This window comes from Urocitellus parryii, chromosome 11 (assembly GCF_045843805.1).
Source record: "Urocitellus parryii isolate mUroPar1 chromosome 11, mUroPar1.hap1, whole genome shotgun sequence".
In the NCBI taxonomy this organism is placed as follows: domain Eukaryota; kingdom Metazoa; phylum Chordata; class Mammalia; order Rodentia; family Sciuridae; genus Urocitellus; species Urocitellus parryii.
The window spans coordinates 106263761-106279823 of record NC_135541.1 but is presented as its reverse complement, the minus strand read 5'-3'; the positions used below and the strand labels follow the sequence as shown (position 1 = coordinate 106279823).

Genomic DNA, 16063 nt, shown 5'->3' with positions numbered 1-16063 from the left:
AGAAATGCATGAAGATGAGTTAACAAGTACCTAAGAGTTAACAAGATTTAAGGAAAAAGCCTAAATGAAGGTATCTCTAGTAAGCCTGGGAAGGAAGACTGATGTAAGACATTTCATGGTTAAGAATCAGTTGAATATGCTAACTAAAGTAGAGGTGGAATTGTGGAAAGGGGGGAACGCCACGTGACTCACTTTCTAAAGTGTGGTTGTTTAGAATAAAGATAGTGCCATTGACAATTATAGTGGGGACAATTATGACTTTGGTTTTAAATGTACTGAGTCTGAGGCTGTAATAAGATTCTCAAGTGTCTAGGATATGGGTTGGGAATATAATTCTATTAGAATCAGTTAAATAAATCAACAAACACTTATCCTATACATATCCTTCTCTAGGATATAGAAGGATATGTATAGGATATCTCTGAGTAAATGTATGTATAGTAAGAGAAGAGCAGAGAATTGAAGATTTAACATCGGAAATTTGTGTAGTTCTCGGAAGATAGAAAAGCACAGAGGATCAAAGAGGAGAACCAAGATAATATAGACAAATAAGGGCCAAGGAAGGAAGAAATTTCAAGAAGAAAGTTACAGAGAATGAAGATTGAGGAGATGCTGAGGGAGCTAGTCCATAGGAGGTAATCAATGCTCCTCCGATGACCAATTCTCCAAGGTTGAAAATTAATAAAAGTTATTTTATTTAGTTTAATTCAACACAAACTTTCATCAATTATCATAAATGTTTCTCCCTTTCTTCTTTAAGATGTTTCTCCCTCTCTTCTCACAAGTCAGATCTAGTTGATATGGATTCTTTGGTAAGGAAGATAAAATTTGGGACAAGTTTGATCCCTATCAAGGAGCCAAAGAGGAATTATCATTTCCTCTGACCTGAAGTTTTGATCTATAGTTACAGTATTAGAAAATGAGAATATAATTTTAAGGAGTAACTTCACTGTCTTGTTCAACCGTATAATGCTAGCTCTTGTTCAACCATGTAATGCTAGCCCCTGCCAGCCTAGATCCTGTTCTACCAATAGAATGTCATGCTATTTAGAGCACTGTTTGGCTGAAGGGTAGGTTCAACGTTTAAATCACACTTGATTCCTTTTGGGACTGCAATCTTTGAAATTTATCTAGCTTTAGGCAGATTTTATTCAGTTTAAGTTCTATTTCCATTTAGAAAAAAAAAAGTGATCTGAAATAAACTAATGGAACTTAGTAAGCTTCCTATTGACCATTGAACTAAAGAGTAGCTGTAAAGAAAGTAAACTCAACTTTTAATATCTCTCCCATTGGGCATAGCATGTAGCTTGCTTTCAGAAGACATTTGGTTTTTAAAATATTCATCAGTTTAACCTTTAAGTTTTAGCTATATGTGGCTCAACTGCAGTAAGTGTGATCTTTTCACTTCTCCAAATGTCACTGAATTCTGCAATTCTTGTGCCCTGTCCTGAATGGAGTCAACCCCAGAGGATGCTAAAAGGGTTGAAGTAGAATGTTCCGAAAGTGGAGAAGGAAAGCCCCCTAGAGGTAGCTTCTGACCTCCTTTCTTTAGGAAAATTCATTATTCTTGGTATTTTATTACAGAAGCTGAAAAGGCAATCTACTAAATACAAGGCAGACAAGATCTATCCTACAACCGTGGCACAGAGGCCCAAGAATATCAAGAAAAATAGATATAAGGATATTTTGCCCTGTAAGTTCCATTTTTCTCTATAAACGTGTAATTACTCTCACATTTAATCATTTTTCCTTTTACTAAATAACTACTATGATTCCTAATCTGGAAAGAAGCATTGACAAATTAGAATTGTACTATTTAGGACTGCAAGAGATATTTATTTATTCATTCACTCACTCACTCGACATTCACGGTATGTACTGTTCACAATATTAGGCTCCGACTTAACCCTCTATGTAAGCCTTTTTAGTTACACTATGTCTTTCTTTTGTATTACAGATGATCATAGCCGGGTAGAACTGTCCCTAATAACTTCTGATGAAGACTCCAACTATATCAATGCCAACTTCATTAAGGTATACTAAAAGGAAATAAAAGCATTCCATTTTTTTTCTCTAGGAACCTAAAAAAGGGAATAGGAAAAGGACTTGGTGAGAAGAGGGTATTATCTATAGACATCTCATGTAATTTTTGTTCTCCTTTAGGGAGTTTATGGACCCAAGGCTTATATTGCCACCCAGGGTCCTTTATCTATAACTCTCCTCGACTTCTGGAGGATGATTTGGGAATATAGTGTCCTGGTAAGTGCAAAGTTGTGTCTGTTACTTTATTCTCCAGTTCTTAGGGATAACAGGGCTAGAGTGTCAGAATGTGACAAAGATTTCCCATTAAAACAAGAGTTTTTAAAATTGGTTGATGGGATTTTAGGGTTCAGACCACTTTTATTAAAATTACAATGTCATTCTTGTTCAAGGAAATGAAAGTTCCTACCTTGACAGGCTTTTGGTAAGACAAATTTTCTGATTTGAATAGAGAAAAGGGAAGTGGGGACAGAAAGAAGGAAGAGTGAGAGCAACATTTTATGTAAGTTATTAGAATTTCTTTTCTGGTTAAAAAACAAAGCAAAACAGTGAGTAATGCTTTCTGACTGAGACCCACATATTAAACTGCCCTTTCTGTCTCTCTGGCTGCTTTAAGTTTCTATTTTATCTCTCCAGATCATTGTAATGGCATGTATGGAGTTTGAAATGGGAAAGGTGAGTTACTTTCTAGTACCTGTTGACCTGAAGGTAAAGGAAAAAGGGAAAATTGGCAGCAGACCTTAAGTATGCCTAGGTAAAAATCATGTCATCTTCCTAGTTTTCACTTTGGGAATGCCATACGACTCATAGGGTTTTATCCACCCCTAAGAACCCCTTTTCTCCATTTTCTCAGTAGACTTTCTCTTTTAAAGTAAAAGCAATGTTTGCTTTTTAAACTAACTATTCATTTTCTAATTTATTTTTTTAAATATTTTTTTAGTTGTCAATGACCTTTATTTTATTTATTTACATGTGGTGCTGAGAATTGAACCCAGTGCCTCACACATGCAAGGCAAATGCTCTACCACTGAGCTAATACCCCAGCCCTCACTTTCTCATTTCTGTTAGTCAGATTTTTTTTTGATAGTTGTAGATGGACAGAATGCCTTTATTTTATTTGTTTATTTTTATGTGGTGCTAAGGATCAAACCCAGTGCCTCACACATGCTAGGCAAGTGCTCTGCTAACACAGCCCCAGCCCTAGTCAGATATTTTTAACTGCCAATCAGAGCTTCTAATCTTGTGCTGTCCAAAATTGTATAAACTAGTCACATGTAGCTATTAAGCAATCAAAATATAGCTAGTGTGATCAAGGAACTAAGTTATTTTATTTTATTTTAATTGATTTAAATTTATAAACAATACTCAGTTTAGTTACTGAAAAAGTTGTTAGTATGATTGGAACAACTTGGGCATATGAACCTTTTTCAAATGTGAATTTTATTTAATCTAAGTGGAAGGAAAATATTTCTAGTAAAAGTTAGCATCCTAATTAAATTACTTTCTTTCTTTTTAAATCTTCAAAATCTTGTGTATATTTACAAGATTTTGAAGATTTAAAAAGAAAGAAAGGTTAAATATCTACTATTATCTGTTGATTACGTTGAATTTTTTTTTTTAACTAGGGATTGAATCCAGACACACTAAACCACTAAGACACATCTCCATTCCTTTTTAATTTTTATTTTGAGATAGGGTTTCACTAAGTTACTTAGGGCTTCACTAAGTTGCTGAGGCTGGCTTTGAACTTGTGATCCTCCTGCCTCAGCTTCTCGAGCTGTTGGGATTAAAGATGTACACCACTGTGCCCTGCAAAAATTTTGTATAACACTGGGCTGAGACATATTATTAAAAATAATTTCTTATTTTTTCATTTTTGAGTGTGGTTATCAGAAAATCACATATTTTTTTTCTGGACATCACTATTCTAACATACTGTTGCCATTCAGAGTTGGCAGTTCTAATGAAAACCAAGGAAACTTCTTGTGTAACTGTTTTTGTAAACATATAATTTCTTTTGAAATACTAAAAATAGATCATAGATCCCTATTTCTATTTTTTCAGACTTCTAAGAAGTCTATGATTTCTATATCCTTTAATGTTTGTCTTCCCATCCTTTGGAGATTTCATGAGAGTATGGATGTAGGGGTTGAATCCCAAAGGGATTAGAAGTGTCTAACCTAAGGTGAAAGACATAGAGCTAAACCTGCTTCTGAATGAGGGTTGGGGTTTTATTTCCCAGAACAAACTAGAGTATAAAGAAGGAAATCACTGCATTGTGCTTTGTGTAACAGAAAAAGTGTGAGCGCTACTGGGCTGAGCCAGGGGAGATGCAGCTGCAATTTGGCCCTTTCTCCATATCCTGTGTAAGTATGATGCCTGTTCCCATTATGGCTGAGCAAAATTCTACCTTACAGACAGCTTGTCTTTGAAATTGCCAATATTTTAAATCTTCTTTTTCTTAGGAAGCTGAAAAAAGGAAATCTGATTATATAATCAGGACTCTAAAAGCCAAGTTCAATAGTGTAAGTATAGAACAGAAATGAATGATAAACTCAAAAGCCTACAGAGATCAGGCAGCTAAATACATATGAGTGTTAGTGAGGCTAGACATGAGACTATGGGGAGCGGTGGGGTCTTTGGTATCCTGAAAAACTCTTTATTTTCAAGAGACCTCTGATATAATGCTCCCCAATCTAGTCTACATATGACATCCACATAAAATGATAATATCTGTATGATGAATAGAGGCTGAATAGTGAATAGACTGGGGCCAAATTTGAGAGCTCAGACTGCCATAGGCCCTACTCAGCCTTTCTAAAGGTAAAGGGATTTAATATGTCAGCATGTCTGATGTACTACTTGGGAAGATCTGGTTTGGACCATTATTTATTTATTTATTTATTTTAAAACAGAGAGTGAGAGAGGAGAGGGAGAGGAGAGAGAGAGAGAGAGAGGGGAATTTTTTTTTAATATTTATTTTTAGTTCTCGGCGGACACAACATCTTTGTTGGTATGTGGTGCTGAGGATCGAACCCGGGCCACACACATGCCAGGCGAGCGCGCTACCGCTTGAGCCACATCCCCAGCCCTGGACCATTTTTTAAAAAAATCTCTCTCTTATGTATGGGGCAATTGGGGATTAGGCAATAGTAAGAGACCTCAAGTAATATTAATTGTTCTCAAAGGAACCTGGTTACTCAAGATCTATAGAGAATAAAACAGAATACACTGCAAAAGGAAGAAATAGATGCAACTTTGTAGACTAATCTTTTGGTAGGATGAGGTGAAGTCCCAACCTTGAACTCTCCTCTTATTCTAGCTATTTTTCTTATAGGAAACTCGAACTATCTACCAGTTTCATTATAAGAATTGGCCAGACCACGATGTGCCTTCTTCTATAGACCCTATCCTTGAACTCATCTGGGATATGCGTTGTTACCAAGAGGATGACAGTGTTCCTATATGCATTCACTGCAGGTAGGTTGCCAGATATGAACCTTCTACTTAGAATGAACCAAATGTCAGTCTGGCCAGGACTCCATGATCCAAAGGAAAAGGTCAAGAGCAGAAGAAAACTATAAAATTCAATTGGAGCATTAAAGTCATATTTTTCTGTTACTTGTGAATAATATAGCTCTAGTAACTCTTGGCTGTTGCCTAGGACCTGTCCTGAGATTCACTGTAGCATGGCAAACATACTCTGATAAATGGTAGGGTTTAAAAAATTTAATTGCCTTCAGATTTCTTCTTTTTTCAAATCTGCTACTGAAATTTTCTGGTTATTGTCAATGATCCACTCTCTACAAGTATACGTGTAACTGTGATCTTTAATTTCAGTGCTGGCTGTGGAAGGACAGGTGTTATTTGTGCTATTGATTATACATGGATGTTGCTTAAAGATGGGGTAAGTTTCTTTCAGCATGAACTTCCTGTTTGCTTACTCCATTGCTTTCAGACTTAGGAATAGTTGGTTTTTCAAAACACTCTCATGATTCATCTTTTGTGGAAAATTCACATGTAGACCCATTTTGTCAGATGATTAAACATCATTTCCTAAGTAGGTCGTTCTTAAAGTATGGTCCTGGGTGCTGAGGGTAGCTCAGTGGCACAGTACTTAGCTTGCTTGAGGCCCTGAGTTTGATCCTCAGCACCGCAAAGTGTGCCAAGACAGAAACAGCAGCATTATCTGAGAAGTTATTAGAAACATAAATACTTCGGCTTTATACCATGGGTTGATCACAGAAGTTTTGGAGTTGGAGCCTAGAAAACGCTCCATGTGACTCATGTGCATGCTAAAATTTGAGAACCACTGCCCCAAATTACATAGTTATTTGCCCTTTTTTCATCCAAACTGCTTTAGCAGATGGATGATGGACTCAACTTATCACAATCAAAATTTGTATTTTAACCAAAAAATCTTTTGGGGGGAGGGGTAAGGGGGAATCTAGGGATTGAATCCAGGGCACTTTACCTTTACTGAGCTTTTATTATTTTTAGTCTTTATTTTTTTAACTTTTATTTATTTTTTGTGGTGCTAAGAATTGAACTCAGTGCCTCACACATGCTAGCCAAGTGCTCTACCACTGAGCCACACCTGGGCCCCCTTTAATATTTTTTTCCACTACCATGGATTAAACCCAGGGTTTTTCATATGATAGACAATTATTCCCATCCACAGCCCTTTATAAATAATTAATAAATACCAACTAGGACATGGGAAACTTAAAATATGGGCTTTAGATCCATCTGCTAATTTCTTTTATTTCATAAAACTCTCATATTTGCTTATCTACTGAGCCTTGTCTCGTGTATCTTTAGTTTCAGTCATTTGATCACCCCCATGTGAACTCACTTTAAACTTGTTTTAAAAATTTTTCCAAGGAAAATACAAGTCTTTAAATCATGATGCAACTGATGAGAAACCATATTCTTTTTAAAAATGCATTTTTTTCTGATATTATCCCACGGTAAGAGAGCAGATGTCACAGAAGTACAAGACTATGAAAGAGTAGGAATGATTTGTTAACAAAGGATATAAAGGAATAAGATATTTCCTCTTTTTTTTAATAGATAATTCCTGAGAACTTCAGTGTTTTCAGTTTGATTCAGGAAATGAGAACACAGAGGCCTTCATTAGTTCAAACTCAGGTATGCACTATAGTGAACAGATCAGAACATGTATTTATGAGTCTTGCTTCATTTCTGTGTTTAATGGTAAGATATCCCCAAACCACTGGCTGTTGTAACACCAATTTGCTACTAAATGCTCTTCTCTCTTTTCCCATTATTTTTTCTATATCCCTCATCCTGAGTCAAATTATTTTCATTCCTCATATTTAACTGTCGTTTTAGAAAATGTTAAGAAGCCATTATTATATTTCTTATTAAGAATGTATTAAGGGACTTTCATGTCAACTAGAAATTTTGTAGTAATCTCTGAAATGATAGAAAAGCAGGGAATCATAATTTCTTTCTTTTTTAAAAAAAAATAGCTGGTGGGGGCTGTGAGGTACATAAAGGTTTGTTTGTTTTTTTTTTAAAGAGAGAGAGAGAGAGAGAGAGAGAGAGAGAGAATTTTAATATTTATTTTTTAGTTTTCGGCAGACACAACATCTTTGTTTGTATGTGGTGCTGAGCATCGAACCCAGGCAAGCCTGCTACCGCTTGAGCCACATCCCCAGTCCAGGAATCATAATTTCTAGTTTAGAAGGTAGTAACATTTAAACTGTTTAAATGTTCATTTTAGGAAACCACAAAAATTCAGATTAAAATCAATCATATTCTAGCAGGGTACAGTGGAATATGTCTATAGTCCCCACTGGATTTATTATCTGGAGGCTGAGACAGGAGGATCATAAGTTAAAGGCCAGCCTCAGCAATTTAGTGAGACTTTGTCTCACAATAAAAAGTAGGAAAGGGGAACTGAGGTTGTGGCTCAGTAGTGAAGCGCTCACCTAGCACACGTGAGGCACTGGGTTCAATCCTCAGCACCACATAAAAATGAAATAAAGTTATTATGTCCACCTACAACTAAAAAATAAATATGAAAAAAAAGTAGAAAATGACTGGGGATGTGGCTTCAGTGCCCCTGGGTTCAATCCTCAGTACAAAAAATAAATAATAATAATAATAATATATATTATCTAGAGATAGTTACCATTTTCTATTGTTTTTCTAGTCCTTAATGTATGCATACTTAAAAAAAATAATTGCAATCATACTATATTATGTATCTTTAAACCCTCCCTCAGATTACCCATGCTTGTTTACTCTATTAGGATCTCTTCCTAGCTCAAATCTTTCATAGACTACAATATTAATTTCACTCATGAATCTGTATCAGTAATTTCTAAGTGGTCTCATCTTTAAGATGGAATTTAGCATTTACTCTTTCACTCATCAAATATTTATTGATGTTTAGTATATGCCAGGGTTGTTTTTGCATAATTGTTTACTTTGAAGTAGGAAGACCCCAAAGTGTTTCAAGCACTTATAAATGAAGTTGCACCTAGATTTAAAGATAAAACAACTGACAATGGCAGTTTAGAAATTTTAATCTAGAAGTTGTGAACTGAAGGGAAAATATGAAGGAAAAAAACTATTTGTTGGGCCCACACAGGCTTTCCACTAATAGCTTGTGGAAAAAAAATATTTTTTTATGTGTTGACTGTAGGTGTTTTCTACAATCAACCTATGAGGGGAAAGTTTATGTGAAATGAAAGCATTAGCTGGTTTGGTGCTGTCAGACTTGAAAGAAGGGTGATCCATAAAAATACAGGAAGTATGCAACCCAGTTGTAATACTAAATTAATAAAACCATACCCCATTTTAGAAAAATTCTACTCCAGGTCTACTGTGTGTGTGTGTGGTATCAGAGATTGAACCCAGGGGCACTTAACCACGGAGCCATATCCCAGCCCTTTTTATTTTTTATTTTGAGACAGGGTCTCACTAAGTCCAGACCCTACTTTCAAGAGTTAGAGACAGCTGAAAAAGCCCTCACATTTTGGCATTATCAATGACTCGCTGAACAAATATCTTAACAGTCATAGCTGCTTTTTCTGATATTACTTTAACCACAAAATGGCAGTGTAGCCAGATGAGTATTTCCTGTTTGATTTTTCTCTCTTAAAAAAAAAAAATTAAGAGAGTGTACCATAGCTGTTGGGTAATATAAGACCCTACATTGTTTTCCTGCTAAAAGTACCTCTAGAAAAAGTTTTTTTTTTTTTAATTTGAGTGGGATTGTGTAATATATCAGAGAAAGCAGTTGAGTAGACATAAAGGAAAACACTCAGTAGTGAAAATTCATAAACCTTATAATAGTAGAGGTATCATTTCTCTATGGGTATCCTTTTATAATCACAAATTTCCAAGCCTTATTCACACATTTATTTTTCTTTGATATTTCTACTAGGATAAAGTTTCAGCAACTTGATTCAGTTTTTAAACCAAGTTCTAGAAATTACTTCTGAATGACCTTGGACAAACTGTCTGTAAATAGGCATAATAACCTACCTACTTCACAGAGCAATTGTCAAGTTAGATAAGACATATTTTAGCGCTCTCTCTCTCTCTCTCTCTCTCTCTCTCTGTATGCCAACTGTTATCTACCTTTTTCCAGAAAAGTAAAGGTGGCTTACATGAAATGCATCTAGGATGAAATAAATTTTTTAATTGTGAGCAAAGAAAACAGAATTAAAGGAATGATAATGGAAGAAATGATAATGGAAGGAAAGATAAGTAAGAAAGTGGGGTTAAAACATAAAAGAAATATGCCATAAGATCTTGTACATTAGCTAAAATGATGTAAAATATTCAGCTATTTCTAGTAGCCTAAATGTGCTTTGAAATCTGAAATGCACTACATAAACATAAGGCATTGTTATTAAGTTTAATAAATTATGTTGGGTGGTCCTCTCAGGTCTGCCATATTGATATTTGATGAGTATTTATGTTCCTGGAATCTTGTTCTGTAGTTCACCAAGATTTTTTGTTTTCTTCATTTGTTCTGGTTTATGATGCTCTTCAGGAACAGTATGAACTGGTCTACAATGCTGTGGTAGAATTATTTAAGAGACACCTGGATGCCACTGGAGATAAATACTCTGGGAGAGAGGTAAAGTTTAAATTGGATACTTTGTAATTTTTTTCCATTCTCAGGTTAGTTGTATGATTTATCTATTTACAGTCAACTAAATTAGAGTATCAGGTGTGCATAGGGCTGCACTGAAAATCTCTAGTGAAGGAAAAATTAATTTGAGGTAAAAGAACTTAGAAAATTAATCTTTTGGTTAACTTATTATTTACAGTTCTCAGCTAAAGTTAGAAAACAGTTTACTTACTCAGGGCAAACATATATTGTGATCCCATGTTTTAGACAGTTGTTGGCAAGTTAGAAGTATGAGTGACAAATATAAAATGAAGTCATGGCCTCACTAGTTTTATTTTGTTTGTAGATTCCCATCAAAAATTTTAAGTTTGAAAAATTGTTAAATAAAAATTCTCTACATTTGTGGTGTACAACATGATGTTTTAATACATGTACACATAGTGGAATGACTAACTTAAGCTAATTAACAGACCTATCATTTTTTGTGGTGAGAACCTTTAAAAATCTATGCTCTTAGCAATTTTTAAGTGTACAACATATTGTAATTAACTATATTCACCATCTTGTATTTATTCATCTTCTCTAACTGAAACTTCACATCCATTGACCAGCATCCCTACAATACCTCCCTTTCCCCAGTCTCTGGTAATCAGCATTGTGCTGTCTACTTTTATGAGTTTGACTTTTTTAGACTCCACGTGTAAGTGACATTATGCAGTATTTGTGTCTCCATCACAAATGACAGAATTTTCTTCTTTTTCAGGCAGAATAGTTTTCTGTTGTGCACATGAGCATATTTTCTTATTCATCCATTGATGGACATTTAGGATAAATTCATATCTTGGCTATTGTAAATAATGCTGAAAAAAAAAAACCTAAGGAGTACAAACATCTATTCAGTATACTGATTTCAATTCCTTTAGATATACTCAGATCATATGGTAGTTCTATTTTTGGTAGTTCTATTTTTAACTTTTTGAGGAATATTCATATTGTTTTCTATAATAGATGTACTAGTTTGCATTCCCACCAACACTGTATAAGTGTTCCCTTTTTTCCATATCCTTGCCAATACTTCTTCTCTCATCTTTCCTCCTGCCCTGGGTGCTAGCAATTGAACCCATGGCCTTGTGCATACACCACTGAGCTATACCCCAGCTCTTGTCTTTCTGGTAATAGCATCCTAAGGAGCATGAGAAGATACCTCATTCTGGTTTTAATTTGCAAGTTTAACATTTTTTATATTCCTGTTGGCCATTTGAATGTTTTTTTGAGAATCACCTTTCCGTGTCCTTTACAAATTTTTAAATCAGTTTGTTCTCTTGTTATTGAGTTTTATGAATTTCTTGTATATTTTAGATATTAACCCTTTATCAGATTTATGGTTTAAAAATATTTCCTTCCATTTCATATAGGTTGTCCCTTTATTTTGTTGATCAGTTCCTTATATCATTAGATTTTGAGAATATTTTAAAATGTACAAAGGATTTCTTAGTTGAAGTTCTAAGATAAAACTATTACAATTTGGCCAAATGCCAATTGACAACTGAAGCAAAAATATAATGCTGTCTGATGTGGTTTGAAATATCTTAGGAGAAATGTTTAAGATGATTATATTATAGTAGCAGGAAAGGTAAAGGAGATAAGATTTCTATACTTGAACTGGTACAGTGATAACACCAGTAAACTGATTTTATATCTATATCTGTATATACAAGCATACTTACATATAACATTGCATATTATATAACATAAATAATACATGTAATATATGAAATACCTAGAGCCACCACTAAAAAAATCTATATAAAGAGATACAGGCTGGGGGTATAGGTCTTTGTTAAGAGTTCTTACCTAGCACAAGGAAGACCCTGAATTCAATCACTAACAACACAGAAAGAAAGAGATACACACACTCTTAAAAACACTACAGGTAGGCATGTTGCGAGCCAACCATGGGCTGTGTGTGTGTGAACTATGAGCATGAGTACATGAGTGGACTGGACTGACACTGCCTCTCTAACTGGGATGTGCACGTTATGTGTCCTTTTCGCTCGCTCAGCCTTTTAATCCCACATAGCGCCAGAGTTGGGTGTGACCTTCCAAGATGTCGGTCAATCTGCTCACCACAAGACATCAGGAAGCTAGACTCAACCCCAAAACCTGACCCCTCCTCTTTGTGTCTTCCCCTCAATAGGAAGGGGCTTCAGAACATCCTCCTCCTCTTTTGTCTGCCTCCCTCGCCTCCCTTGTGGGAGCCGAAGCAGAGAGGCTTTGCTGAATAATCCCAAAGAAAAATGTACTTCCTGTGTCTGTGTATTTAGTCAGCCCAAATTCACCTGGAGTGATCCTGATTGATTTAGACGTGTGTTGGAGGCACATGCCTGTAATCCCAGCAGCTTGGGAGGCTGAGGCAGGAGGATTGCGCGTTCAAAGCCAGCCTCAGCAAAAGTGAGGTGCTAAGCAACTCAGTGAGATCCTGTCTCCAAATTTAAAAAAATACAAAATATAGGGCTAGAGATGTGGCTCAGTGGTCAAGTGCCCCTGAGTTCAATCCCTAGTACCCAAACAAAACAAAAGAAAAAGAAAAAAACCACTACGGGTAAATTAAATAAAATTCTAAAAGATTCAGGAAAGGGAAAAATTCAAGAAAAAAAAAGAGAGAGAGAAATGAGAAACAGAAGACAAATAGAAAACCAAAATAAAATGTCAGAATTAAACCAAATCACATCAATAATTACATTAAATATAAATGGTTTAAATATACCAATTTATATTTGCTGCAGAGTGAATAAAAATATGCTATCTATGAGAAACTCACTTTGAATCTAGAGGTTGACTGAAAGGGTTAGGAAAAGGATATATCATATAAACATAAGTCAAAGGAAAGCAGGAATAGCTATATTAATATCAGATAAAGTAGACCAAAGCCAAAAAAGTCATTATTGAGACGGGAAAAGACATTATATAATGATTAAAAAAAAAAAAGAGCAGTCCACAAAAAAATATGTAGTAGACCTAAATTTTATGGACCAAACAACAGAGCTGCAACAAAATATGTAAAGAAAAAGGAGGAATAAAGAAATCACAAGGGGGGCTGGGGTTGTAGCTCAGTAGAGCACTTGCCTTGCATGCGTGAGGCACTGGGTTCAATTCTCAGCACTGCATATAAACAAATAAATAAATAAAGGCCCATTAATAATAATTAATAAAATATTTTAAAAAGAGAAACCACACAGATAATTAGAGATTTCAATAACCCCCCTCCATAATTGATAGAACAATTAGACAGAAAATCATCAAGAATATAGAACTCACCATCAACTGATAGGATCAAATTAGTACTCATAGAATATTCCATTCAACAATACAAAAATTAACATTCTTTTAAAGTGCCTCTTGAACATAGACAATATCCTGAGTCATAAAACAAATATCAAAAATTTAAAAGAATTGGAATCACAGAGAATGTATCCTCTGATCACAGTGGAATCAAACTAGAAATCAGTAACAGGATGATACCAAGAGAACATCCAAACATTTGGAAACCAAACCACACCCTTTTAATAATCCTTTGGGCTAAAGAGGAAGTCTTTTTGTTTTGTTTCAAGAAAACAGTTTATTAAAGATGATGTTCAGCTGGGTTGTAGTACATGACTGTAATGCCAACTACTTGTCTGAGGTTAGAAGATAAATCAAGTGCAGAGAGCCTAGACAACCTGTCAGGATCTCAAAAAATGTACAGGACTGGAGACATAGCTCACACAGAAAGCACTTACTTAGATTGAGGTATAGGTGTAGAAATGCATCCCCAGCACCCTGAAAAGAAATAGCTGGGGACAAAACAGCACTTCTCCCTTGGCAGATGCCTCCCACCCTTGGACCTAGCACTGAGCAATCTTCCCATGCAAATCTCAGCAATGGCTAAACCTCTGGCAGGTCCCAGGTCAAACATTCCTAGCCCCCTTTGGGGTAACCGGACTCAAGGGCACATGGGAACCCAGAGAACATCTAAAGTTTGTAAAAACCCTGAATTCCCTTTGTAGCTGAAGGGTTAGGACTGGAAATTCCCCAAATTGGAACGTTAATGCCAAAACAATTGACTGTTAGAAATTAGGCATATAGAAAATAGGCTAGAGTTAGGTATCACAGCAGGGTAATAATGCCTCTAGGGGAAACTAATTCCCTAATTCCCTTTTCACTCCAGCCTGTCCTGTTTGGGTGGAGGGGAGCAGAGTAGGGTCCCTGAGAACAGGATTTTCTCTATCCTCTACTCCTGACCCTTTCATTCAACAAGCTGGTCTTATTTTCATCTGAAGAATTAGTTCAGGCCAGGCTGGGAATGGTAGCTCAAGCCTGTAATCTCCAGAAACTCAGGAGAGACTCAAAGAGGACTACAGCAATTGCAGGCCAGCCTGGACAACTTAGCCAGGCCATCTCTACAGGCCTGGGGATGTGGCTCAGTGGTTAACACTCCTGGGTTTAATCCTAGGAACCAAAGAAAAAAAGTTAGCCTACTATGGTGGCATAGAGTGTTATTTTTGTAGAGCTGGACAGTGGTGCAGAAGTCACGGACATCCAGAAGTATGGCTGTTGCAGCTTGCCTTTCTCTTTTCTCACAGAGATGTGGTATGGTATGTTGCAGGTCAAAGGCACACTCCCAGGATGCCTCCTCAAATAGTGAGAAAGAGAAAGTCTTCAGGAAAAAAAACTGAGGGTGGGTACCAGAAATTGAACTCAGGGGCACTCAACCACTGAGCCACATCCCCAGCCCTTTTTTGTATTTTATTAGAGATAGGGTCTCACTGAGTTGCTCAGCACCTTGCTATTATTGCTGAGGCTGGTTTTGAACTTGCAATCCTCCTGCCTTAGCCTCCTGAGCTACTGGAATTACAGGAGTGAGCCACAGTGCCTGGCCAGAAATTTTCGAAAAAGACACTTTGAATTGGGCAAAAATGAAAATACAACATATCAAAATTTATAGGATAGAGCTCCAACAGTACTGAGGGAAATTTATGTTTTATTAAAAAAAAATTTTTTTTCAGTACGGGGGATTGAACCTAGGGGCACTGTGCCTCTGAGTTACATTTTAGCCCTTCTAATTCTTTTAGAGACAGGGTCTAGACACTTGCCTAGGCTGGCCTCAAATATACAATCTTCATACCTCACCCTCCTGAGTCACTGGGATTTGTGCATATTAGAAACTAATAAAAGTTTCAATTTGGGCTGAGGTTGTGGCTTAGATGTACAGTACTTGGGGCTGGGGTTGTGGCTCAGCAGTAGAGTGCTCGTCTTGCACGTGCAGGACCCTGGGTTCGATCCTCAGTACCACATAAAAAATAAATGAGTGAAATAAAGGTATTGTGATTAAATATTTTAAAAAAAAGAAGTACAGTACTTGTCTAGCATATATGGGGCACAGGGTTCGGTCTTCAGCACCACATAAAAATAAATAAAGGTATTTTGTCCATCTATAACTAAAAATATATTTTTTAAAAGTTTCAATTCAATAATCTAAGCTCTCATTTCAAGAATATAGAAAAAGAAATAATAGTGGGTAGAAATCAATGAAATTGAAAACATAACAAAAAGAAAAATAATGGAGAAGATCAGTAAACCCCCCAAAATGGAGAAATAAGTGAATCTTTGAAAACATCAATAAAATTGATAAACCTCTAAGACTGACAAAGATAAAAAGGGAAATAATAACAATTACCAATACCAGAAGTGATATGGGACTATCAGTATAGATCCTGCAGATACTATAAGGATAATAAAAGAATAGTATAACATCTGTACACACAGATATTTGAAAAGTTGGACAAAATGGCTTACTTCCTTGAAAAATACAATCTACCATAACTCACTCAGTATGACATAACTTGAATAGTTCTTAATAATTAATTA

At 35.8% G+C, this 16063-nt stretch overlaps 1 protein-coding gene across 5 annotated transcripts in view; it reads left to right on the top strand.

The window, feature by feature from the left end:
- Ptpn22 (protein tyrosine phosphatase non-receptor type 22) overlaps window positions 1–16063 on the top strand; it is a 58918-nt gene that overhangs the window by 8283 nt on the left and 34572 nt on the right. For 3 of the 5 annotated variants that reach the window (XM_077790983.1, XM_026394182.2, XM_077790981.1), the window contains exons 2-11: window positions 1585–1693; window positions 1958–2034; window positions 2164–2259; window positions 2677–2715; window positions 4335–4406; window positions 4506–4565; window positions 5378–5520; window positions 5881–5947; window positions 7114–7191; window positions 10076–10162. In XM_077790983.1, coding sequence (XP_077647109.1) covers window positions 1585–1693; window positions 1958–2034; window positions 2164–2259; window positions 2677–2715; window positions 4335–4406; window positions 4506–4565; window positions 5378–5520; window positions 5881–5947; window positions 7114–7191; window positions 10076–10162 — 828 coding nt within the window. The remainder of the gene's footprint in view (window positions 1–1584; window positions 1694–1957; window positions 2035–2163; window positions 2260–2676; window positions 2716–4334; window positions 4407–4505; window positions 4566–5377; window positions 5521–5880; window positions 5948–7113; window positions 7192–10075; window positions 10163–16063) is intronic. The other 2 variants (XM_077790982.1, XM_077790984.1) reach the window with 2 other exon arrangements.